This window comes from Dipodomys merriami, unplaced genomic scaffold (assembly GCF_024711535.1).
Source record: "Dipodomys merriami isolate MVZ:Mamm:240054 unplaced genomic scaffold, mDipMer1.0.p SCAF_94, whole genome shotgun sequence".
Taxonomy (NCBI): Eukaryota; Metazoa; Chordata; class Mammalia; order Rodentia; family Heteromyidae; genus Dipodomys; species Dipodomys merriami.
Genome location: NW_027206557.1, coordinates 756,004 through 782,557, shown reverse-complemented (window position 1 = coordinate 782,557; position 26,554 = coordinate 756,004). Strand labels below are relative to the sequence as shown.

The 26,554-nt window shown below is 39.7% G+C and overlaps 1 protein-coding gene across 2 annotated transcripts in view; it reads left to right on the top strand.

Moving 5' to 3' along the window:
- The first annotated feature begins 3,465 nt into the window (after positions 1 to 3,465).
- The window catches only part of LOC138821819 (probable G-protein coupled receptor 141), a 37,638-nt gene continuing 14,549 nt past the window's right edge, over positions 3,466 to 26,554 (top strand). Inside the window, exons 1-2 of one of the 2 annotated variants that reach the window (XM_070014279.1) lie at positions 3,466 to 3,588; positions 20,116 to 20,222. Coding sequence is in view for 1 of the 2 variants with exons in the window: in XM_070014278.1 (XP_069870379.1) it covers positions 3,576 to 3,588 (13 nt within the window). In the remaining variant the exon portion in view is untranslated. The remainder of the gene's footprint in view (positions 3,589 to 20,115; positions 20,223 to 26,554) is intronic. The other variant, XM_070014278.1, reaches the window with a different exon arrangement.

Below are 26,554 nucleotides of genomic sequence, written 5' to 3'. Positions count from 1 at the left end.
GTTACAGCTCCTGTGGGTTTCAGCCAGGAATTTGTGAGGTCCCTGCAGGCCCTGTTGACATTATGAATGAATGACTTTTGGGGAATGGTTCCATGCAAAGAACACTCACAAACCGATTAGTGCCCAACTGGATACTTTTTGTTTTTATTGTCAGTTGTGGGGCTTGAACTCTGGGCTTGGGCACTGTCCCTCAGCTCTTCAGCTTGAGGTGAATGCTCTACCGCTTGAGCTATAGTGCCACTTCCGGTTTTCTAGTGGTTTATTGGAGATAAGAGTCTCACGGACTTTCCGGCCTGGGCTGGCTTTCAACCATGATCCTCAAATCTCAGCCTCTTGAATAGCTAGGATTACAGGCATGAGCCACCAGTGCCTGGCCCAACTGGACACTTTTGGAACTTTGAGCCTGAGTTATAGTTTTTTTTGACAATTTTTCATTTTAAATGAAAGTGCAATGGTCAGAGTTAAGATCCAAAAAGTAATAAAATTTTTTTTTGTGAAAATCAGTTCAAGGGTCTTATAGATCCAAAATGTGAATATTGGAAGAAAGGCTGTTAGGTAATGCTTAAAGAAAGCACTACAGAGCAAGAGCCAAGACTTCATTTCCTTCAGGCTGGGAAGGTGGCTCAGTGGTAGAGCGCTTGCCTTGCATGCCTGAGGCCCTGGGTTCGATTCCTCAACACCACATAAGCAAAAAGAAAAAAGCCGGAAGTGGTACTGTGGCTCAAGTGGTAGAGCGTTAGCCTTGGACTGAAGAGCTGAGGGACAGTGCCAGGCCCAGAGTTCAGGCCCCATGACCGTACCCAAAAAAAAAAAAAAGACTTCATTTCCTGAGTTACTGCACAGGGTGCAGCTCTGAATGAATTGCAAGAAGGAGGAACTTGAGTAAACCAAAGGATATGGGAAGCGAACTGGCCAGGAGGGTAGAGGAACTCAAAACCATAGCACATTGTTTACAAAAGATTACAGCTCCAGAAATGGAGAAGACTTGTAGCCAGATAAAGCCAATGCTTTATCTGTGGAGAAGAGATTAAACTTTTTCTCTGGTGCTATTAAGCAGAAATTAAATGTGGGGGTAGGTAGGAGAGGAAAGGACAAGTTTCAACTTGTAACTACTGAGTAACTTTTTGTTTTGTTTGTTTGTTGGATTCAGGGTCTTGTTGCATAGCTCAAGTTGGCATCAAACTCATGAATCATCCTGCCTCACCCTCCCAAGTACTGGCATTATAGGAATGAATAGGCTGTCATGCTCAGCAGTAGAAAAAAGTTTAAATGCTAGAGCTGTCAGTAGATGAGGAAGTAGAACCCAATGATTCCTGTAAGGCCGTTTCTGTCTTCAAGGAGAATCTTCCAATACTGACATTTTCCACTTTACAGATCTTTCTCCTATTCTTTAAATACACCACTGTATAACCAGAGCCTCTCTCAATTTTCTAGAGGACCCCAATATTGGAAATCATTCCTTTATATAATCAAGATGATGGTGAAGATCTGCAGCAGAGTTCTCCCAGAGTTTACTTTGCAGATTGATTTCATAGGTGAGAGCTGGAGGCTTACAAATGCCATATGCAAATTTGTTCCAGATGAGCTCTAAATATAGGACCTGGCTCTAGTTGTTCTGGCTCCATTTCACTAGAGAGGAAAACATTGGCCAAACATACTTCAGAATGAGGGAAGAGGTGTTTTAGCATCACTCAGGACAATGAACAGTGCCATAGAAGTCATTTAGGAAAGAAAGACAGTCAGTCCAAAATCTAAAGGGAGACTGGAGAACATGGGCTAAGTCTCTATTTACAGGTAATTAAGCCTGACCAAAAAAATAGTGTTTTAAATCACTTATTGCACTGAATTTTCAAGGTATGCTTCCCTTCCTCAATGGGAAAGTCCTATGTGTTTTCCTAGGAGGTCTTATCTCCCTTAATTTTGTTCATGCAGAGAAACTCCATGCACCCCACATGTACATATGGTCTATATCTATGATGTTGTTACAGTGGATTAATATATTCTGTTACAGACATTTGTAACTTTCTATGTCTAAGTACGCACATGTATATGTGCATTTTCAGTTGGTTACCAATCTAAGAAGGGAGAAGCTGGATCACACTGTGGGGCTATGTTCAGCAATTTGTACTTTCTTTACCTTCTCCAATATTTGGCATTGTGTGCCCCATGCTTTTTTTTTGGTCAGCTTTGGGGCTTGAACTCAGGGCCTTGGTGCTGTCCCTGAGTTTTTTTCTCAACGTTAGAGCTCTACTACTTTAAGCCACAGTGCTGCTTCCAGTTTTCTGGTAGTTAATTGGAGATAAGGGTCACACAGACTTTCTGACCAGGCTGGCTTCAATTATTGATCCTCAGATCTCAGCCTCCTGAGCTGCTCAGATTCAGGCATGAGCCGTTGGCCCCAAGGTGGTGGGCCTTTTGAATTTGGAATTCCTGGTGTGTGTTTTGAGTGCTAGTTCTTGACAATTTATGGTCATTTACTAAATGACTAATTTGAACAAGCAATATTTCATGTGTTTGTTTAACAAATCTTGTTCCAACAGCAAATTGCTATTTCATATATTTTGTATGTCCTAATTTTACTATATTAGTTCTGTTTTTTTTTCTACTTTGTATATATTTGATCTGACTCCTTTGTCAGTTATATGCCCTGTAAATATCTGCCCTCACTCCATGGCTTGCTCCTTTAGTATTGAATTAAATGGATGACAAGTTAGACAGTTTTAGGGAACTTACTTTTCTTGCTAGCTCTGTACTCTTTGAACCATAACATCACTTCCAGCTTTTTTTTTTTTTTTTTTTTAATGTATGTGGTTAATCGGAGATAAGTCTCATGGACTTCCCGGCCTGTGCCAGCTTCAAATTGCAATCTTCAGATTTCAGACTTCTGAGTAGCTAGGATTACAGGCATGAGCCACCAGCACCCAGCTACATATACATTTTTGAGATTATGTTGATTGTAAAAAGAAATTATGGATAATTCCCTCCCGTCCTTCATTCTGTTATTTGTTTATTTGGTTGGTTGGTCGGTTATGTCAATCATGGGACTTGAACTCAGGTTCAAGTGCTGTCCCTGAGCTTTTTTGCTCTATCACTTTGAGCCACAACGCCATTTCTACTTTTCTGGTGGTCATAAGTCTCCAATGCAATATATAATAATTTTGTGAATATTTCTTATATATTGATATATTTTCTCATATCCTCTTCATAATCTTCTGTGAATATCACTATCTTTCCCTCTATTCTCTACAACATTTAGCTCAAATGAAGCTAAAATTACCAAGCTCCTAGAAATCATAAAACCTGACAGTTTGGCTTTCTTGTCATTTTTACAACTTAAGAGTGTTCATCTTTAGGAGCTGAGCTTTTCAGTGCTGTCATGCTTGAAATGGTTTTGAGGTTTTGTGGTCTGTTGACACCCAGAGGAACTTAGACAACTTCAGTTTCCTTTTCTTTGTGAGCTGAACAGGGGCTTGAACAGGGGAGCATGGCAGGGCTACAGCAATCTGGATGGTACAGAGGCATCCCTCGGGACAAGTCAGACTTGTAGCTCATCCCTGCACCCCACCTTGAAAAGCATGGCTCTTCAAGGTAAGTCCAGAGGGCTGGGGGTGAGGGCCTGGGATGCTGAACAAAGGTGATCTGAGCTTGTCTATCTGGTTCTGATTCAGAAGCTTCATCTGTGCTTGTCCTACACAGAAATTATCTTTGCAGTGCCCACCTACCCTCCATTATTAGAAGAATATTTCTATTCTATTCTTCATGTGGGGGACACTCTGCCCTGGGTAAAGCCTGGTCTGTATTCAGAATTAGATACAGACAACAACCTGTCTTTGCTAGGGGAATCTGTTCCTCTTCCCTCCAAATTTAGCAAAAAGTATCACAGAAGATCTGGTATTATAGGGCTGGGAAGGTGGCTTAGTGGTAGAGCGCTTGCCTTGCATGCATGAGATCCTGGGTTCGATTCCTCAGCACCACATAAGCAGAAAAAGAAAGCTGGAAGTGGTGCTGTGGCTCAAGTGGTAGAGCTCTAGCCTTGAGCTGAAAGCTGAGGGACAGTGCCCAGGCCCATGACTGGACCCCCCCCCCAAATAAAAGATCTGGTATTGTGTTTATATATACACAACTGATTCAATGCTTATCTTTTAAATGATATGTTTCTTTTGTTATTATCAAAATCTTTAAAGCCTGTCATTGGCACTATGGTTAGATGTAGTTTGAAGCCATCTGACTATCCCCAGTCAATTCAATCAGATGCTTAGGATTTTCTAAAGAAACACATACAAAATACTGTGTGAATAATGGTTAATATATAATAATTATAATTATTTGTTATTACTATTTTTGCCATGCTGGAGGCTGCACAAGGGGTCATATATGTACTAAACGAACAGTCTACCACTGAGCTATATCACCCAACTGTTGTAATTCTTGTTACACTTTCAAAGTACTGCATGACAAGAAGACTCTGAAAATAAATAAATAAATCATGTAAGTAGTAATTATATCTGCTCATTTGATAGGTAAATTCCTTTATCATTATTTCCACATAGGAGCAAAATGGTTCAAATATGTGATATGAAATATAATGCAGAGTTAAAAGAATAAGTCAGTAACACATAAACACATGTTTAGCTAGCTTCTCTAAGGTATGATTTTCATCAATAGGAATAATGAGATGATAAATGGATGGGAAGTCAGATGATATGAATTTGATCCTCTGTTCTCTGGCAATCAGATGATTGCTTTGGGAAACATTATCTAAACATTCTAGGTGAGGATTCTGGCAAACTTTTCCTATAAAGAGCTTAGTAGTAAATATTTTGGGATTTGTAGGCCAGAGGTAAAATTAAGGATAACAGACATGCAAGCATGCGTACACGCATGTGTACACGCACATACACACACATAGCCATTAAAATATAACAATTAAAAAGCCAAAAAGGCCTTATTTCACAGATTGTAAAAATGAAATATAAGCCATGAGCCAGATTTGGTTTCAGGTTTTTTGCTTTCCAACCCCTGTTCTAGATAAGAATTCCCAGGAATTATAAGAAAACAGAGACTAGATCAGAGATTTTCAGCTTGATCTCATGGGATGATAGCAGAATTCACAGATAGCTTTAGAGTGGTCCACCAATCCCATAATTAGTATCCAGAAACTTGATTGTATATAAATTTGTGGGATTTTTTTAATTGGAAAAAAAACAAATTTTATCAGGTTCTCAATGCTCCAAATTTCGATTTAAGTGAAGAGCCACAGGAGTGGGTCATTTCTATAAGTGCTTTCCAAATCTAAAATGCAACAAACCTATGAAAGGATATATTGGTATATATTTTATATAACCCATTGTGCGGGAACTATAAGAAATGTAGCCTGTGGTGACTAAAATAATGTGTCAAAAATATCTTTTCTTTTTTGTGCTAGTACCAGCCTTGAACTCCAGGCCTTAGGCTCTCACTCAGCTTTCTTGTCTAAGCCTGGAGTTCTGTCAGTTGAGCTATATGCCCAGTCCAGCATTTAGTAGGTTAATTGGAGAGGGAGTCTCATAGATTTTTCCTTGTCTGGCTTCAAATGATGATACTTCGGGTCTCAGACTCAAGAGTAGCTGAGATTACTAGCATGAGTTACGTTTCTCAGCTTTAAAAATACTTTAAAATGATTTTTAAGTAATTTCCCAAAGGAATTTCAATTGAACAAATCAGTTTATAAATGCAATGCATCTTGATCAGTATCACCCCTTCCATCATTCTCCCCTCTCTCAATCCCATCCATATAAAAAAATACTTATAAAAATTAGGACATTTTCTTTTTTATTTTTTCTTTTTCTTTGTTTTTTGTGTCAGTCATGGGGCTTGAACTCTGGGCCTGGGCGCTGTCCTACGCTCTTCAGCTCAAGGCAAGTGCTCTACTGCTTGAGCCACAGCACCACTTCCAGTTTTCTAGCAGTTTATTGGAGATAAGAGTCTCACGAACTTTCCTACCCAGGCTGGCTTTGAACTGCGATCCTCAGATCTCAGCTTCCTGAGTAGCTAGGATTACAGTTGTGAGCCACTGGCGCCCGACTAATTAGGACATTTTCAATTAGATGTGTATGTGCTGTTTTGTTTTTGTTTGTTTGCCAGTCCTGGGGCTTGAACTCAGGGTCTAGGCACTGTCCCTGAACTTCTTTTGTTCAAGGCTAGCACTCTACCACTTGAGCCACAGTGCCACTTCTGGCTTTTTCTGGAGACATGGTACAGAGGAATCAAATCCAGGGCTTCATGCATGTTAGACAAGCACTTTACCACTAAGCCATATTCCCATCCCTAGATGTGCTCATTAGTTGAGTTTGAGAAAAGATTCATTTTAGCTCCAATACTTCTAAAACATTATTTTATAAATTATATTCAATGCCAGATTAATTACTGGGCCTTATTGTCCTCCCTTATTTTGGGTGTCAATAGCATTCATGACCATCTTAACCAAATGTAATCTAATAAGTCTCTTTCATAAACATCTGATTTACTTCAAGGTAAAACCTGTGCTTTTCTCACTCTGGTGCAGAGCAAATAGCCAGCATCCTTGAACATCTGTGTGAATTTCTGAACAGAATGATAAAAGGTATCAGCATTGAGATGTTGTGCTATCAATACTCAATTCTTGGGACTCCTAATAGTAGCTTTTAACCCCAATGATTGCTTCTCTTTTCATTTGGCTGTAACCATGATTTCAAAATACTTGATTAACTAAAAGATTGCAGTTCCTGGGAGTTAAGTCATTTGGTAAACAAGAATAACGATGGTGATATGTTCCCCACATGGAAGAGAGGAGTAGACTGACAAAGGTGCTTGCAACCTGCTCTGGGAGGAGATGAGTGGAGAGTGAAGTATTGTTAATGGTCATCAGCATCTGAGCTCTTCCTGCTCAGAGTTTGGATCTCTTGGGTAAAGCATTATACATGGCTGGAAGGTAATCCAAAAGTCAGATCAAACAGAATGAGGGTACCTCTAGGCTCCTGGCATTCTGACTGAGCTCCATCCTCTGGCAATCAATAATGCAAAAGGAATCCCAGAACACCACAGAGCAGGGCAGTGATTTGTGACACATAATCCTCTACTTTCTGGGAATAATTTTATTTTCTTTATAAGGAAACTTCATCTGCCATCGCTACAGCAATTCATTTCTACGAGAACATTAAAATCAGAAGATTTTTAATACAACATATTGACAAAAGGCGCACTGAGTTATGTAAATAACTGGGGTTGTTCTTGAAATATCAACCTATGTGGAGATGGCAAATAATGCAAGAAAGTTGTTGAAGGGGACAAACAAAAAAGCATTGTGCCAGGGACTTTGGACTGAAGTTATGTTAGTCGGAGCACATCTCTCTGTCAGGGGATGGAGATGCGCTGAAGGGAGGGGGTGGTAGTTGTGTTTAAACACTGTGAAAAGTAATAGAGCACTGTAAGCAGGATCTGTGTGTGAGCTAGGGTTGGCTTGGAGCAAACTGGCTTTGTGAGATGGAGCTGCACTGATGGATTGATGCATGAGAAGATGGATGTTGCTCAAAGAGCATTGATCTGTAGCACCTGGTCAGAGTCATTCTGAATTCATTCCTCTTTAAGGAATATTTTTACTTGGTGCCCCAATGTCAAGACCTACATTGATAACACCTCCTATACATACAAATAGTGTTCATCGCCCAGAGTCACATGTAGATGAGGGCAGGTATGTAAGCCGCTTTCTAAAGATTTGGAGGACTTCTTGTTCCTCTCACTCTGATGTTGCCTTAACCTCTGTCTCCTTCCAGTCAAACCCTTACCTCTCCATTAAGCTTTACTCCAAATGCTTGGCAAAGCCTCTTGTGTTTCCATTTCAATACAACTGACTTAAACCTGTGACAGCTACTTTTATTTGGTGGGGTGAGCAAAGGTCTAAGAGGGACCTATACTAAATACTTCAGGTTTGTAAGCCACACATTAACAGCTGGAGCTAGTTGGCAGGATGGCTGTAGTGTGCAAACTCCCAAGGGCACTGGCTGTAATAAAATAAAGCTCTAACTTAGAACAAGTTGACTCCTGCACAGTACTAAAGGCTACATGACAACTTAAAAACCTGCAGAGCTGACATACCTGTGGCTCATACCTGAAATCCTAGCTACTCGGGAGGCTGAGATCTGAGGATTGCAGTTCAAAGCCAGCCCACATAGAAAATTTTGTGAGACTCTTATCTCCAATTAACCACTACAAAAACGAGCCAGAAGTGGAACTGTGGCTCAAGTGATAGAGCACTAGCCTTAAGCCAAAGAGCTCAGAAACAGCACCCAGGATTCCAGCTCCAGGATTGGCATCAAAGACAAAACAACAAAACATAACAAAACAACTAATTGCAGTATAATAGAGGGAACTACACACCTGGGTTTGAAAAAATTCTGGAGGTACCAGCACTTCTTCCCTAGAGTTTTCATTTAAAATTTAGCCCTAATCTCCTGAGGCCAGCCTGCTAGGACTTCTTCAACCTCTCTGGGCAGAAGTCCTTTCTCTTCTTTGCTTCATTCAGTCCCATTATCTCCTTCCTGAGCCCCAGATCAGTATTCTTCTGTGTTCAATCTCTATAAACCTGGCCATGTTGGAGCCTTTGCATAAATGAGTTTGTGGAATATTTGTTCTTCATATAAAGACAATATTTTTGCTTCTGTTCTTGGAGTCATGTGAAAGAAGCATTGTCTCCTGTTATCCTCCAATTTCTTGGAACACACACAATCTCTGCAGCATACACACCACACAGCCTTTCCTTTAGAATGTCTTGATAGATGCCTGGAATGCAAGGGCCTCATCTTTCTCTGTGGGGCTCATGGCCAGGTCACTCAGCACAAAGACCACTGATGTGAACAGAGGAATCATTCACACCTCTCAGAAAGCCACGCAGTATACTGGTACTCACATGCCAAATCTACACTGCCTTATACTAAAGAGAATTTAAAAGCAAATCTTATCATTCCACCGTAATCTTCTTGCAGAGGAGAGGGTAGAGCTGCAGGGTACATTCTTCATGCAGTGGCTTAGTGTAGAGATTCAGACATAACGTGAAAAAAAAGATTAATTTATTTAATTCTCTTTCCCTTTCCTTCCCTCCTTCTCCTTACTTCTTCTTCCTCTCTCTTCTTCCTCGTCCCTCTCTTCCTCTCCCTTTCTTTCTCCCTCCCTTTCTTTTTTCCTTTTTCTTCCTTCCTCTCCATCTCTTTTCCTCTCTTTCATCCATCTCCTATCTCTATTTCCATGTATATATAATTTATCCTATGAACATATCTACCAAGAAAAAATTGTTGAATTCTTCTATTTCAGATCTACTTCCATGAAGAAAGTTGACAACAAAATATTTACAATCTCTTAATTAAGATTTCTGTAAAAAGTAATATTTAGTAGTAAAAAGGGGGGCTGTTACCTATTTCATTCTTTATGTTGAAGATAATATATAGGTAGGTAGGTAGGTAGGTTTAGATAGATAGATAGATAGATAGGTAGATAGATAGATAGATAGATAGATTAGATAGATAGATAGATAGATAGATAGATAGAGAGAGAGAGAGAGAGAGAGAGAGAGAGAGAGAGAGAGAGAGAGAGAGAGAGAGATCTTTAAAGTGATTTGTAACTGAGGAACTCCAGAAGACAAAAATGTTTTGGAAGGACACAATTTATATATATAAAACAAACACACAATGTAATCTGTCATTATAAAAATTATGTACTGTCAAATGCTTTACATATTATAAAGAATAGAATAGGCATAGCCATTCTCATTTTTATTCCTAGGAATTTTAATGATGAGAAATTACAAGTTTAGTATCAAAAATTTTTTTAATTTAATTTAATTTTATTTGTGAACATACTGTACAGAGGAGTTACAATTACATGGGCAGGATAATGCGTACATTTCTTACCAAGCATTGCAGCCTCCTCCTGTGTTTACCCTTCACATCCCTTCCCAGCCTCCCCCCTCCCCCCAATCCCAATCCTTCTCCTTCCCTCCCCTTCCCCGCCCCCGCACCGACTTTTTAAAGCTCGTTTTGGATATGACAACTTGTACTTCTCATTGTTGCAACAGGTCCACCTGTATCCTTAAACAACTGGTTTTTCCCCATCTCCTTCACAAGTTATACTGACATCAAATATAGTGAAAGCAGGGGTTATACTGTGGGGGAGGGACATACAAAGCAACAAAGAGATAATCTTATAAATGCGTTAGAAACACATGCATGAAAGAAAAAAACATTAAAATACACATCTAAGGGTTCATTTTCCTGACATCACATTATCTGACCTTTTCCGCTTGACTCATACATATACTAGATATTACAAATAAGGGAAACCATGGGACCTATGTTTCTTTGGGCCTGGCTTACTTCACTTAATATAATTTTTTCCAAGTTTTTCCATTTCCTAACAAATGGGGCAATGTCATTCTTTCTGATGGAGGCATAGAATTCCATTGTGTATATATACCACATTTTCTTGAGCCATTCATCTACTGAGGGGCATCTGGGTTGGTTCCATATCTTAGCATGGTAAATAATGCTGCAATAAACATAGTTGTGCTGGTAGCTTTAGTGTGGTCTTGTTTGTAAACATTTGGGTAAATGCCCAAAAGTGGGATTGCTGGGTCATAAAGGAGTTCTATGTGAAGTCTTTTGAGGAACCTCCATACTGCTTTCCAAAGTGGTTGAACAAGTTTACATTCCCACCAACAATGAAGTAAGGTTCCTTTCTGTCCACATCCCCTCCAGCATCTTCTGTTGTTAGAGTTCTTGATTTTTGCCGTTCTAACTGGAGTGAGGTGATATCTCAATGTTGTTTTGATTTGCATTTCTTTTATGGCTAGGGATGTTGAACATTTCTTCATGTGTCTATTGGCCATCCTTCTTTCTTCTTCAGAGAAGTTTCTCTATGTCTTTAGCCCACTTATTTATTGGGCAGTTGTTTCTTTGAGGATTTGTTGTTGGGGGGGTTAATTTTTTGAGTTCCAAGTATATTTTAGATATGAGACCCTTGTCCGTTGTATGGCTAGTAAAGATCTTCTCCCAATCCGTGGGCTTTCTATTGATCTTGCTAGCTATGTCATTTGCCCTGCAGAAGCTCTGCAACTTTATGCAATCCCATTTGTCCAACCTTTCTTTGATTTGTTGTGTTTGCGGGTCTCTATTCAGAAAATTTTGGCCTGAGCCAAGGAGACCTAGGGTTTCTCCTATTCCAACCTATAATGTTTAGTATCAAAATTTTTCATAGGAAGAAACCACTGAACCAGATCAACTCAAATCTTCCCATCATAAAGACATTGATACAAACAGCAGAGTGGTGAGATCATCTTTGTCAGGCTAATATTGGTTAGCATAATCTTGGTTGGCATAATTATGAAGAATATGGCATGAATGTCATGAGCCAAATGACTGAGTGGGTAGTTAGTTTTATAACTCATTTTTTAAGTTTAGGTCTTAATACCTTAAGCTACCTACCCATATAGGTGAAGCTTTTTATAAAAATAAATTAGAAGCTGGTTCAGTGATTCAAGCCTATAACCTCAGCCACTTAGAAGGCCGAGATCAGGAGGATTGAGGTTCCAAGTCAGCTGGGGAAAATGGTTAGTGAGACCTCTCTACCTCAATCAAGAAGACTGGTTTGGTGGTGCATGTGTATAGTCACTGATATGCTAGAGGCCATAGGTAGGAGAATGTGGTCTAAAGCCAGGTCCCAGCAAAAACTTGAGACCCTACCTGAAAAATAATTAGCATGAAAAAGAGCCAGAGATATCACTCAAGTGGTAGCATATCTGTCTGTCAAGCGCAAGGCTTTGAGTTCAAACCCCAGTACTACAAATTAAAACTATGAAAGGATGCTCCCCTGGAAGAACTAAGTTGGGGAGTTTGATTATATAAGTAACATAGATTTAAGAACTTTTTTCCTTCACATCCAAGTGAGGGGATCAAGACTCACGGCCCCTGACTTGGCCAGTCCTGGAGATCAGGAGAGTCAATTTGCGCTCCAACTCCTGCCTATCCCCTAACGGCCACTGTATTCATAAGTTACCCAATGCAGACCCTTTAGAAGGAAGAAAATCATCAACAGTGGAGCAATCAGGAGGAGAAAGCTGAGTCTTGATACATAGAAAAACTTTTGAGAAACAATGAGGAATCAGATGGTGAAGTACATGAAAACAGTCTCAAAATGAGTTTGAATCTGTCACCTACACCACTTGTTATCAAGGTCTTCTCGTGGATTAAAATACAGTGGTCTGAATAAACTCTGATCTCCTTGGGAGGATTATGAAGGTCAGTGATATATGGCTGGTTCTTTTCCTTTCCATACAATTATAAAGAACCGCGGCTCCCCATTCGCATCTAGGATGGGAAGATATAGGGATTTCCTCCCACCCCCAAAGCATTCAGTAAAGCAGACTTTGCTTCCTGCCCCAGCATCCACCAGTTCATGGTATATACAGGAGACATACACTTTGGTGGAGACAAGGCCAGTCATTTTATTCTGGTTTGCCTAGACTTTGTATATATTGAAGGGAGAACAGTGGGGATTCTGCCCTTGTACAGTTACTTCAACAAACAAAAAGTTCAGTTGTGTCCCAAATGTGTGTGTTGGTAAGCTTGATAATTCTTCAGTGTTTTGTGTAAGCGAAAGAACACCACAGTATCTGACTCACGAGGAAACAAAGAAATACGTTTGAAAACTGCCCAAGACAATTAGTATTCAGTCATAGCTAATTTTCTTCCCTTTTTTCACCATTGTGCATTTATTCATTGTTTTAGCATCCACAAATTGGATCAAGTTGAAACTACCTGATCTCGATCTTCTACCCATCAAAGACTTTTTCCTGAAGACCATAGTGAGAACTTACTCCGTACTGGATGCTGTCAGAAAGTATGCACAAATCGACACGTTAAACTAAAACCCTCTTATACACATAGTTGAAGACAATACTAATAATGTTAGTAATAATGAAGAAATTGCAGACAAATTTATGACTAGAACAGTCATTAATTTTACTCTTAAGGAGCATTTGGTGTATTATGGATAGCCCAGAGACAAAGGCTTTGTCTGAGATGAAATATAATGGCCTTATTTTGTCTCATGGCCTCAATCGTTGTGCTTTTTCTTTCTCACATCTGAATGGAAATAGAGTGTTAGGGGAAAGCAGATGTTTATTTACATTTTTAGAAGTAGGGGAAAATGACCAGGTAGAGTGTTTACTACTATGTCCAACATCAAGTTAAGCCTTAATCTTCTCAACAATCATGCAAGGATAGTGTCTATGTAAAGTGAGGTTTGAAGTCAGATCCAGCTAACATTTGACAATGAAGCTTCTAGTCTGGCATGTTCTTGCCTTGATGCCTTGTGCTTTGGAAACCATTTGGATTTGTGAATGAATCCCTACCTCTTTTAAAACTGCTTTGCTTTTGTTGTTAGTGTTTTTTTTTCAACCAGCAAAGCATCAAGGACTGACGCTTTTGTCTGTAGAGTCAGACAGAAGACAAGTTCGGCTTTGTAGGGCCTACAATCACAATCACAAAGACTGTAGCAAGAAAGCAGCAGGAGATCTTATGTAAACGAGTGGATGCAGCTTTGTTGCAATGAAAATTTCTAAGATTAGGTGGCAGTTGGGATTTGGCCCTTAGGCTGTACTTTGTAAATTGTTGATATAAGTTTTAAGTAAGCAGAAATCCCAAATCACCATGGATTTAAATACATGTGATGCTTTGCATAGTTAAATATATATAAAAGTTAAAATGAATAATAATGCACATAAATAGTAACTTTTACAGGCTTTTATTTGTTCAATGGTCTGTTTATTTATTTTCAATAAACTGCTTATTTCCCAGCATGACAGGAAATTCACATGGCACCTCACACCATTTACCTCTCCACCCTGAGCCAGCCAGGGCTCAAGAGGCCAAAGTGCTTACCGAATGGTTCCCTCTGGCCTTCAATAAATCAGGTACCATACTTGACCTCTTGCCATCAGTATTCTCTAAAGGATAATAAAGTGAAACCGAAGCTCTCAGAGGTTGAACAACTTGGCCTCTGTCGTTCACATATTGTGAGTTAAGTTCTGCCTCTTCTCTGCTGTTCCAAACAAGAATTACTAAGCTGATGAATGCTGGGGGTGTAAGAAGGCCTTGGCTTGCTTTCCCAATCATCGAAGAAAGATGAGATGATCAGGATGCATTTTAATGCAGAGTGCACTTTTTTCACATTGTATGTTTTACACACAATAAAAGTAGTATGAGTTAGTAAAAAAGCAATCAGGGAATTATGGCCTATACAACTTACAGAGGGCAGGGTAAAATGATAAACCAAAACCAGCTTGGCATTGAAACGGGGGTGGGGAGCTCCAAAAGAATGAGGTAAAAAAAAAAAACCCCAAAACACAAGAATGAAGAAGTAAGGACAGGACACCAAAGCTTTGGCAGCATGACCTCACAGGAAATAGAAAGGAGACCCACCAATCAGAAAGTCGTTCTCAAAGACCCCAATGCTCCCTATGTATCAAGGCCAAGTTCTGTAACCTAGAAAATGGCTCAAGAGGTGTGAGATGGGCTGAAGTGCTGGCCTCCTGGGGCATGTCTCTTTCTCTGTGTATTTCCTTCCTAATACACTTTGCCATCACCTTTTCTATGTTCTCGTCTTGCCTAAATTTTCTTGCCAGATACAAGAACTGAGATCCACTTAGCTACCTGAAGTGTTCTGTAACATGTTTGGGTGTTGGCCAGTAATTCGGGTATTAAGCATGTCTTTCTCTGACTTGGACTTAGTGAGTGCATGGTAACAAGAGGAGGAAAGGAAGGTAGAAGTTGAGGTATGCCTCTCCATAGGTTCCTCTCTCACAAACCGCAGCATAATCTCCAACCCAAAAGCAGCTCAGATAGCTGGCATGTGGCCTGAGGGTAGACGGATGGGGTGTGGCATACTGGGGAGATGCTGGCTCTGAATGCCTCTGGCCACCAGCTGTGCCTCTGCTTCCTATTCTGCTTTCTAGTCTATCTAATGGAGCTCTCTGCTAGACTCTCAGCTGTGGAAACAAACACAGTTGTATATGGGTGACTGATACATGTGTGTTTCTACGATTTGCAGTTTGCTATAGCACACTGATATTTTTCATGTTGAATTAACTTCCTAGTCTTAATATGTATACATTACCTTCTACTGTGTGTAGAGACCAGAGTTTATAGATGGCAGTGCAGGCTTAGTAAACTGCCAGGGAGATGGTTTGTAGATAGTTGTTTGGAAAGAATTTGTTTCTTTCCCATCCATAGTTAAATCAAAGACAAGCAATTATGTCTATATCCAGAGTGGAATTCTTTTTTTAAGGCTTCTCTTTGTCCTTCCCTCTCTCCCCCCCCCCCTAAAGTCTCAAGCCATTTCATGTGGCTGAGTCTCATTTGACTTGTTCATATCAAAGTTCTTTGAACAAATGAAAAATAACAATGAGGAAGCCACTGATTTTAAGTATTTACTTACTACCCTATGTTCCTTTGTCACGCTTTAGAAATCCAATTTTTTCTCATTGAGATTTCTATTTATTTCTGCCTCATCCATGAATGTTAAGGAAAGATGCATAAATACTGGGATAGAAGTAGAGTGCTTAACTAATATGCAAAGGCTCAATCCCCAACACCTCCCTCGAAGGAAATAAAAAGATGTTTATTTATAAAAATAATATTTGAATCATTATGTAATGTTCTTTTTTGCATGAAGCCTAGTGGCTAACCACAGACCTGGTCCAGGAGGCTGAGCACAAACCAAAGGAAGCGAGAAGGGCCCCTGCTCACGTGGGTAGCTGTCTACCTGTTCCCACTCACCCACCTGGCATTCTCTTCACTTCCTTCAGAATCCCAGCACTTCTTCCTCTTCCTCTTTTCTCCCTCTGTCTCCCTAACCACGTCTCCTCCTCCTGCCTTTACCTCCTTCCTGCTGCAGGTTCTGGTGGTGGAGCCAGGCAGACTGTGGTCAGACCTGTGTGGGACTTCCCTTGGGGAAGGGGTAACCACAGATGCTGGGCCCACAGGAAAACATCACCATAGCCAGCTACTCTTGAAGCTTCCAGAACTTTTCCGGTCATAGATTGAATGCTAATTGCATGCCAAGATGATTATAAGTGTTCAAAAATATGATGTTAAGAATTAGGATTTACACATATTTACTAAGACACTGAAGTCTTTCAGAGGCCAAATAACACAATTTCAGTTACATTAATTGATAAGCATCCTGCTGCATTCTGAGTTTTCCTAGCTGTAATATTTTTATGCCTTTCATTTGGGCATTAAAACTTATGAAAATGGGGCTAGGAAGGTGGCTCAGAAGTAGAGTGCTTGCTTTGTATGCATGAGACCCTGGGTTGGATTTCTCAGCACCACATAAACAGAAAAAGCCAGAAGTGGCGCTGTGGTGCAAGTAGTAGATTGCTTGCCTTGAGCTGAAGAGATAAGGGACAGTGCCCAGGCCCAGAGTTCAGGCCCTACGACCCACACACACACAAAAAAAAACCAAAAACAAACAAAAAAATACTTATGAAGGTGATTGCCAAGCTAGGTTGTCCAAACAGCCTGGTGACATGAGGAAGAGACTAGAGATCACATCACTTTATCACTCATCAACAATAAACATTTGTCAATTCATTAGTATGATCTCTCTGCCAGCTTCTTTGGTATGCTTTAGATAGATCACCTACATGCATGTAAAATCTGTGATGCAACAATTCTATGAACCAGTTAACAATGCTAGAAATCTTTGTCATTTGCCAAAATTTGGGGAGATAGATAGATAGATAGATAGATAGATAGATAGATAGATAGATAGATAGATAGATAGATAGACAGACAGATAGATAGATAGATATAGTATATGGTAGAGAGAGCAAAAAGGCTCAGGGGCAATGCTATGGCCCTGAGTTCAATCACCAGGATAAGAAAGAGAGAAAGAAAGAGAGGAAGAAGGAAGGAAGGAAGGAAGGAAGGAAGGAAGGAAGGAAGGAAGGAAGGAAGGAAGGAAGAAAGGAAAGAAGGAAGGAGGGAGGAAAGGAAGGAAGGAAGGAGGGAAAGAAGGAAGGAAGGAAGGAAATTAAGAAAGAGAGACACAGAGAGATGGATTGTGGAGTACAAGGAAGCAAAGAAGGTTGAGAGCAAAGTGAGAAGATAAGAGTATTCAGTAGCTGGGCGCCGGTGCCTCACACCTGTAATGGTAGCTACTCAGTAGACTGAGATCTGAGGATAGTGTTTCAAAGCCAGCACTGGGAAGGAAAGTCTGTGAGATTCTTATCTCCCAGAAAACTAGAAGTGGTGCTGTGGTCCAAAGTGGTAGAGTGCTAGCCTTGAGCAAAAACGTTCAGGGATAGTACCCAAGGCCTGAGTTCAAGCCTCACAACCAAGAAAAAAAATCAAACAAATAACAACTACAACAAAAGAATATTTAATGGATGAGGAATCCCCATTTGGAAAGGTCACCTATTTATATTATAAATTTCCAAAACCAGAACTGTAACTACAACCAGGTTGTTATGGGAAAGACAAATGTTTCCTTACCCACCAGGGTCACAGACAATCTGTGAGAACAGAGTGTGACTTCCCCAGCATTGGAAGCTTGCAGATTCTAAAAGAATGCTTCAAAATGAAGAGAATATTAAAGTATAGAAGGCCTCAAAGCTAATATATAACCTCTAAGTTGCATCGGTAGACATTTGCTTATTTGAATTAAATCTGTTGGGGCAGCCCAACAGATTTAAGTATAATATTTTCTTTTTTTAAAATATAAATTCCTTGGTTTATTTCCAGTGGCTTGTTTTGTAAAGGTGCTGTACAGAAAGGTTACAGTTACATAAGTAATAAGTATATTTCCTGTTGAACATTGTTACCCACTCCATTTTTCTCCCACTCTCCCTTCCCTTTCCCCAATCCTCTCCCCCGAAAGTTGTAAAGTTCCTTTCAAACCTAATGTCTTGTAAGGATAATGTTTTCTAAGCATCTGGATTGAAGCTTAATGAGGATGAATGGTTGAACACAAGGAAAAACTAATTTAGTCATTGAACCGAGATCCAATCCAGGCGCTGATGCTGTTGGCATTTCTTTGAATCTGTGTGCTGACAAATTCCTTGGAGAGAAAGTTGACCCAGAACAGCCGTGTTCTAATTAAATATAGAGTTGTTGTTCTTGAATTTAATTTTGTACTTAGAAGACCCGTTTCTTCCTCTATGGTTTAATGGAGGTCCTAGCAAGGTGGTGGCAACGTGAGATGCTATTCTCAGGGATTAGCAAAAACTAAAGCTGACCTTGGAACACCTGGAAAAATGAGCAACTGCTTTGTGTCTGTGCATGCATAAAGTCCTGAATTTCTCCTGGGAGAAGGTAGATTACCTAGGATACTAGTTGGAGGGCAGAAAGGATCAGCAGAATAGTGACCCCAAACAGATTGCGTCCTTCCCTCTTACATAATCATCAGTATAATTATGCAAGAGAAGCCAGAAATGGCAGGAGTGTAACAACAAAATAAAACAAAATAAACAACAAAATAAAATCTCAGATGCTTAGTTTAAAGAGTCCATTCAAAGTCATACTAGTGATCTTTATATTATCCCATGTGTTACAATGCATATTAGCCATAATTTCTCAACATGTAAGGACCTGGTGGAAGTCCTTGCATAGGTAGTCCCTCTTTATCCACTGAGATGGAGAGGTTATTAAATTATAAATTTAATGGCATCAAGAAAAACTATACAGACCCACAGTGTGTACCTGAAACTATTGTCTTGTTTTGATCACCAAAGCCATTATCATCAATGAAGAAATGAAAGACAATTGTGGAGTGGAAAACAATGCATTAGAAGAACTAACAATATAAAACAGTTTTATGATTTTTGAGAATAGTTTTTTTATGACAACAGAAAATTTAGAACACGTAAAAACAGCCCTACAGAAAGTAATAAAAATCATGATTCAATAGCCCAAAGAAGCCATGGACAATTTTTTGGTGTACTTACTTTGAGTAAGTATGTGCACTCAGATTATTTCATGGTAAGCAGAGTATGTACACATTACTAGCTATAGATTTCTCATGAAGATTTCGTATTTTATTAAAAAATTTTGGTAAGCATAATTTAAACAAATAGTACATTGTGTGAATATAGTATAATTTTCCTTTTTTTTTTTTTTTGGTCGGTCATGGGACTTGAACTCTGGGCTTGGGCACTGTCCCTGTAGCTCTTTGGCTCAAGGTGAGCACTCTACTACTTGAACCACAGCACCACTTCTGGTTTTCTAGTGGTTTTTATTGGAGATAAGAGTCTCACGAACTTTCCTGCCTGGGCTGACTTTGAATCGTGAACCTCAGATCTCAGCCTCCTGAGTAGCTAGGATTACAGGCATGAGCCACCAGCACCCAGCTAATTTTTCTATTTTATTGATTAAAAACCTCTTTGCATATAGTGAATATATGTTTTAAATATTACCGGACTTTACTCTTTTTTTTCTGGTCCTGGGGCTTAAATCCAGTACCTGGGCTCTGTCCAAGGCTGGAGCTCTACCACTTTAGCCATAGTTCTATATTGGCTTTTCATAACTAATTAGATATGAGTGTCACGGACTTTCCTGCCCAGGCTGGCTTTGGACTATAATCTTGATATCTCAGCCTCCTGACCATCTAAGATTACAGGCATGAGCCACCAGCATCCAGCTTGGTCTTTCAAAATACTTAGGAGGGACATTTCTGTCCAAAAGAACATATCATGAACTTGACAGACATTGCCAAATTGATTTGTAGAAATTGGGTCCCAATTCAATTCCAATGAACAGTGTTATTTCCTTTTTGCAAACACTGAGGGTTTTCATCATTTTAATTCACTAATTTTCCAGATGAGAAAGATCTCATGACTTTAAAAATTTTTTGCAAATTCTTTATTGTGATTAAGTGATTACATAATTTCCCAAATTTCACAGTATTGTGGGATAGTGATGCTTAGTTCAAGTCACAACCACATTCTAACTTTCATAGAGCAAATTGTCTATCATGGTCTAGATCTCGTAACTTTTAATTTTCACTTATTTGGTGACCACTGATGGCTGTCCCTTAACCTTGTCAATGCAGTTCCTGGAAGACATGGATAAAGAAAACACCTGCAATGAACAGTCTTCCTAGATATTTCTCTCCAAGAGGAAAGGTCAGATAATCGCAAGTAACTTCAGATTGTCTAGGTGAGTACTGAACTGGGAAGTATACTTAGATGTTGAAGTCAAGAACACAGAGTAGCAGAGACTCTTGTATGTCTGTCTTATGTCAACTTACTTTTCTTCCACTTTGAGTATTCCATTTTATTTAACAGTCACTGAGTGCCTGTTGTGTGCCCCTCATACCTGCACTGTGTCCTCTCAGAATTTGTTTCGTGAAGTGAATGGCATTCTAGATTCTTTATGATGAGAGTGGGGAAGGACTCACCACTTGATCTGACACCCAAGCCCTTCCTTTACATTCTGTCACCCCTCAAAGAGAAATCAACAAAGTAAGGAAATGAATGGAGTGAAATAATAGAATAGAGCTACTCCAGATGCCTGCTGCAGGCATCTGAGTTGCCCACTCTGTGCATAGATGCACCCTTGCTAACTGTAACTGGCTCACAGTGGTTCTCAGATTCTAACATGGTCAGGACTCATTGCAGGACTTGCTGACTCCTAATTGCTGAGCCTCACCACAGAGGGTCTGATTTAGCAGGTTTGGTGAGGCTGCTAAAGGCTGCCAGTGTACTGGATGAGTGGAACTCATCCAGTGTTGCCTCATAAACAGACGTGGTGAGCTTCTATGGCTCCAGTCTTGCAAAACACGTATGGATTCATTTTGAGCAAGATGAAAGCAGATACAGGGACAATGAAGCTGTAGGGTCTTGATCAGGTAATTTGTGGGAAACTGTGGCCACCTATTTTGGTAGCATGTGTGGAGAAGTCGCCAAAGCCTCTCTGAATCTAAATTCAGGAGTCTTCGTGAATTTCTTTTTCCTTGCCACACATTGATTCCTTGATTCTTTTCTTAAAAGTCAAATCTTTAAGAAACACTCTAATCTCCTGCAGACTTAAACCATTGATTCAACTATAGTGTATTTCAACCACCACATGGAAGCTTCATGAATATCCTAGCTGGGGGTAGGGGATCATTTTTCTGTGAAATCCACAGCTTTTCTGCTTTTTCTCTGTTTCTTGGTCCTGAATAATCCAAAAGGATTTGCTTAGATATTTTTGGTCAGGGACTTGATCTGACAAAGTAGATATGTCAGGAATGCAATTTGTGTGTGTGTGTGTGTGTGTGCGTGCACACATGCCAGTCCCGGGTGGGGCTTGAACTCAGAGCCTAGGTGCTGTCCCTGAGTTCTTTTGCTCAAGACCAGCACTCTACCATTCAAGCCATGGCTCCACTTCCAGCTTTTTGGTGGTTAAATGGAGATGAGAGCCTCACAGACTTTCTTGCCTGGGCTGGCTTTGAACCATGAATCTCAGATCTCCTGAGTAGCTGAGATTATGGGTATGAGTCACTGGTTCTTAACTTGGATGCAAATTTTAACTCCAGACAAAGACTATACTGACTAGATAGAATGATCGCCTCAAGGTTTGAGTATAGCCAGACGTGCTATAGGTTTTAAAAAACTAAGTCTTGGGCTGGGAATGTGGCTTCGTGGTAAAGTGTATGAAGTCCTGGGTTTGATTCCTCAGTACCACATAAACAGAAAAAGCCAGAAGTGGCACTGTGGCTCAAGTGGTAGAGTGTTAGCCTTGAGCAAAAGAAGCTCAGGGACAGTTCCCAGTGCTTCAGTCCAAGCCCCAGGACTGGCAAAAACACCCTAACTCTTCTCTATATGGCTAAAATTGATTGGCATAAGCTCCCAAGTCAAAGCACATGCTTTCATTTTATACAATTTTGAGAATCTCCATCTAAGACCACTCTGGTGACTTTAAAGTATCTAGAAGTTGTAATACTTGCTGGAGATCTGTCTTCTTCATCTCTCTTCTGTTCCTCGATTGGTGGAAAAATCAAATAGGCATGTAGGTCTTGGCAGACAAAAATCTGTCCTGCAGTGAAGTCCCAATGCAAAGAATGGCCAGGGACATCACTGGCTGGCCTTTGTTCTGGTACTTGGGTTTCAATTCATGGCCTCTCACTTTCACTTAGCTTTTCTGTTGAAGAAGGGTGCTCTACCACTTGGGCACACCTCCATTTCCTGGCTGGCCTTTGAGACACAAGAAAATGGGGATTTCACAAGATCCTGCCTATGATCTTCTTAAGAACAGAGATCGAAGTCTGTCCTCCTTCCCCTCTCCCTCCCCTCTCCCTCTCTCTCCCCCTTCTTCTCTTCCTCCACCACCTCCACAAACCTGCACAAACACAGCCAGAAATACATTCTGCTTTTTCAGTGAGAGGAACTGCAAAGTCACAGCTGGGGTTGTAGATATAAGGGTAGGTAAAGAATTGGGTAAATAATACCCTTAATCCAAATATAGACAATGCTTACTAGTTCAGTTTAATAGACATATAAGAAAACTAAGGGCCCAAGTGGCTTGTGTCTGTAATCCTAGCTATTCAAAAGGCTGAGATCTGAGGACAGTGGTTCAAAGCCAGCCTGGGCTGGAAAGGCTATGAGACTATTATCTCCCATTAAACACTAAAAAAAAAAAAAATCCAGAAGTGGAGCTGTAGATCAAGTGGTAGAGTACTAGTCTTGAGCACAAAAACTCAGAAGAGTACACAGTGCCTGAGTTCAAGCCCTAGTACTAGCACAAAAACAAAAAAACAAAAAACAAAAAAAGAAAGAAAATCCAGGTAGAGTACCAGTGTACCATTGTATATGGATGGCACTTTATAATTGCCTTCTTATAGGTAAGTACAGCTTTTAGCCAATGTGCCCCTATCTGTTTGGTATTGTGGCCTGGTTCAGACTTTGTTTCCTATTTAGATTACTTTTCTATATTCTACATGGTTTCAATGCTTTACTTAACTGCATTAAGCCTTATTAGCCAGCTAATAACATGACTTCATTTCTATATTTAATATGCCCAGTCTTCAAGTAGCTGATAAAGAACTTCATTTTACTCTGCCAAATGCCAACCATTAATATCATTAAGGGACTGAAGCCTTATTTTTCTCTGCGACGGTCCTGTGAAATTTTAGTAGGTTATTATTAAGAATCTCTTGATGCAAGGTTCTAAGTTAGATGCCTTACAACTATCTCTTGGCTGTCTCTTCAATGAATATAACAATTCTGCAATTAATACAGTAATAGAATTTTGTGTGATGTAAACGTTGTTCGAAGAGATCAAATGAATTATTTAAGACAAATTTGATGATGGCACCAGAATGAAAAAAATATTGAGGGGGGGGGCTGCAATGTTCTCCAATGCTCACCTAGACAAGTATGCTTTTAATTTCCAGATGCTTCTCTAAAACACAATGCAAGGCAGATTTTATGCCACATCATTTGGTGGCAAGTGTTGGTCCCACCAACACTTAGAGGATTAATTTCTGTGATACTGAGGGAACTAACACCTTACAGTTCAGAGATGTACATGGCCATTTAATGGTCAGGCTACAATGCAGGCTCAGTGTATTTTTTCTACTCTATCCTTTAAATGATTATATTTAATCATGGTCATTGAAAGTATGATCATCTGTAAATTTGCTAATGAAATCAATTTGTTAACTTGGACTCCAAAGGACTGAGTTTTCCTTGAAGGTTCTAGAAGAATTCAGAAATAGTGAAAGAGTAGGCATTCCTCACATTTAATCAATGTCAAAACAAATAGCAGAGGGGACTTACAAGGAGGCCTTATCCTGTACTAGATTCTAGAACGTTTGCTTTATTTATAACAGGAATTTTTAGTATCTGGGGACTTCTTGGCAACTAGTTCCTGGTTTGCAATTTCCTGAGCAATTTAAGTTAAAGAATAATCCTAAAAGCAGTCGAGCTAATTTACATTGATCTAAGAAACCTTGAAGGAAGAAAAGGTGGGCTTTATTCATTCAGCAATCTTCATGTTCCAAGGAACATATTTTATTGTAAATAGGTAAGTAATGAAGATTTTCTCTTGGTGTTCTTTTGAGCTTCCACGTGGTGTGGCAAGGTCTGCTAGGCCAGGCTCTGCCACTCTGCTGTGTGGAAACAGGATGCCAGCCATTCGTTCTCTGCAATGACTTCCATTAGTCTGCATCTTCCATTTCAGGCATTTCTGAGAAGCCAGTGAGTCTCCTTTGGGTTAGTTTTGCTCTTGTGAACCTTGGGAGATGTTTATTCTGGATTCTTAAAAATAGATACTATAAGAATTACTGGTGGTTGTTGTTTGTTTGTTTGTTTAAAAAATATGAGAAGGATCCCTAGATATAGAAGAAAAGGAAAGAAACATTTATGTAGTAGCTGCTCACCTATGCTGGATGTTTTAATTTATCTTATGACTAGGCCCATATGACAAAGGAGGAAATCATCACAATGCCAACAGAGCAGAATTGTCATTTATCTTGTGTGTTGTTGTTGTTACCAGACTTTGACAGGTTAAAACTTTAAGTAGAGTATTTTCCTCTCCTGTGTACCTTCATATTAAAAATCAGTTCTTATATATGGTATTTAACTATCTGATGCCAAAATATATTAGGCATCAAACAGTATTTGTTGAACATGTTGACCTCTGACCTCTGTAGAGCAGTGACCTATTGCAGCAATGCTAGGTCTCCAGTATCTAGACTCTACTACTTTAAGCAGGAATGTTTGCCTTTGCCCACATTTCCAGAAAGAGTCTTACAATCCATTCTGATCTGACCATGTTAAACCGCATGTCCATCGTGAGCCAGCAGTTGTGACTAAGGGTGCGTTATGTGGGGGGATAAACTTCTCTGTTTAGTTCAGCTCAAGTTCAGAGCTCATCAGTGGAGCTGAGACAGGGAGTCAACATCTTCCAGGTGCTATGGATCTGAAAATGAAAATGCATCTCAAGGAAGGTAAAAAAGGAGACCAAGGAGACAGGCAAACACAAACACAGCCCTTGTCAACATTATTCATTCTAACAAACCTGATAGCTAGAAGTATGCTTAAGGAATGTGAAGGAGAAGGAACAAATTAGACACAGTTCTAGCCCTGGGTGTCTACATTTTATTGTGGAGAGAAAAGTAATTTAACAGCTATAGAAAGAACTTGAGATGATAGGATATGAAAGTAGAATGACTAACTAGTAGGCAGCAGGATAGAGTGAGCAGTAAGAAATAATGGCTCATTCTTGAGGAAGTGAAATGGCATTGAGTATTGAGTTGGCCAAGAAAGATTTTGGGTCATGCGTGATAAGTTGCTGAGAGAAACAGAAACATGGGGGGAGGGCGCGGTGAAAAACCAAGCCATTTTAGGGGACAGAATGAACAGAAAGATTAGAAGAATATGTAATGCTAAGGGATTTAGTGGCAAATACAGTGTTCTAACTAGAAACATTGTCCCATTTCACAGTCTTATTCAGAGATGTTTCTTCCCACATGGATAATCAAATAATTAGGAGAGGGTAGCTGGAATATGATTCTATGCTAGATGGCAGTGGTTTGCATCTACAATCATAGCTACTCAGGAGGCTGAGACCTAGAGGATTATGATTCAAAACCTGCCTACACGGAAAAGTCAGTGAGACCTCCATCTTCGAAATGACCAGCAGAGAATTAGGCTGAAGACGTGGTTCAAGTGGTAGAACACCAGCCATTCAAACTAGCTGAGCAAGTATGAGGCCATGAGAGTTCAAACACTGCTCAGTGGGGCGAGGAGGTGTATAAGCTTTCTTCTGGATGAAAGCAGTAACATCTATACTCACTGGTGAGTTAACTCTCTTTGCTCAGGAAAGCAGTATACTCCAAAAGATATTGCCTTCAATGGACATGATTTCCTCTTAAGAATTTCTCATGTTTGATCACTTGTATCATTTTTGTTCTAAAGAGAACAGAAAGTAGCTGAGCTTTTAGCCATATTTTTAACTCAAATTATTTTCCATAAATATTCAAGAAGCAGGGACAGTAAACTTTACTGTTTGTACATGAGAAATCTTCTGCAATTTGGAATATAAATATAAAGCATATATTTATAATGCTTTATAATATATATAATATAAATATAAGCATTATCAATACTTCCTTAAAAAGATTCACCTAGATCTCAGTGGTTCTGATGTTTTAGAACCAGAGGAATGGCTCTAAGACACATGCCTCTGATTGCCTAGTAATCAGTACTATTACAGGATGTTGACTTGATTGAAGAGATAGAGCAAGACAAAACTGTAAAACCCAGAGCTCTGTCAAGTACTAGAATCTCAGGATTGGCCATTTTATCTGACAATCAACTTACTGATGAGTTTTCTATACACACATCTGCCATGTTTGGATGTCTGTGCCTCTTGTTTTTCCTGCATTGATAATTAGTAGAATCTGCTAACCAATTCTAATTTGAAACATGGATCTCACTTTGTGTTTAACGCTGAAAAAACAGGTCTTTACCTGCTTGTGTGGAAGACCAAATTGTTCCTAGCAT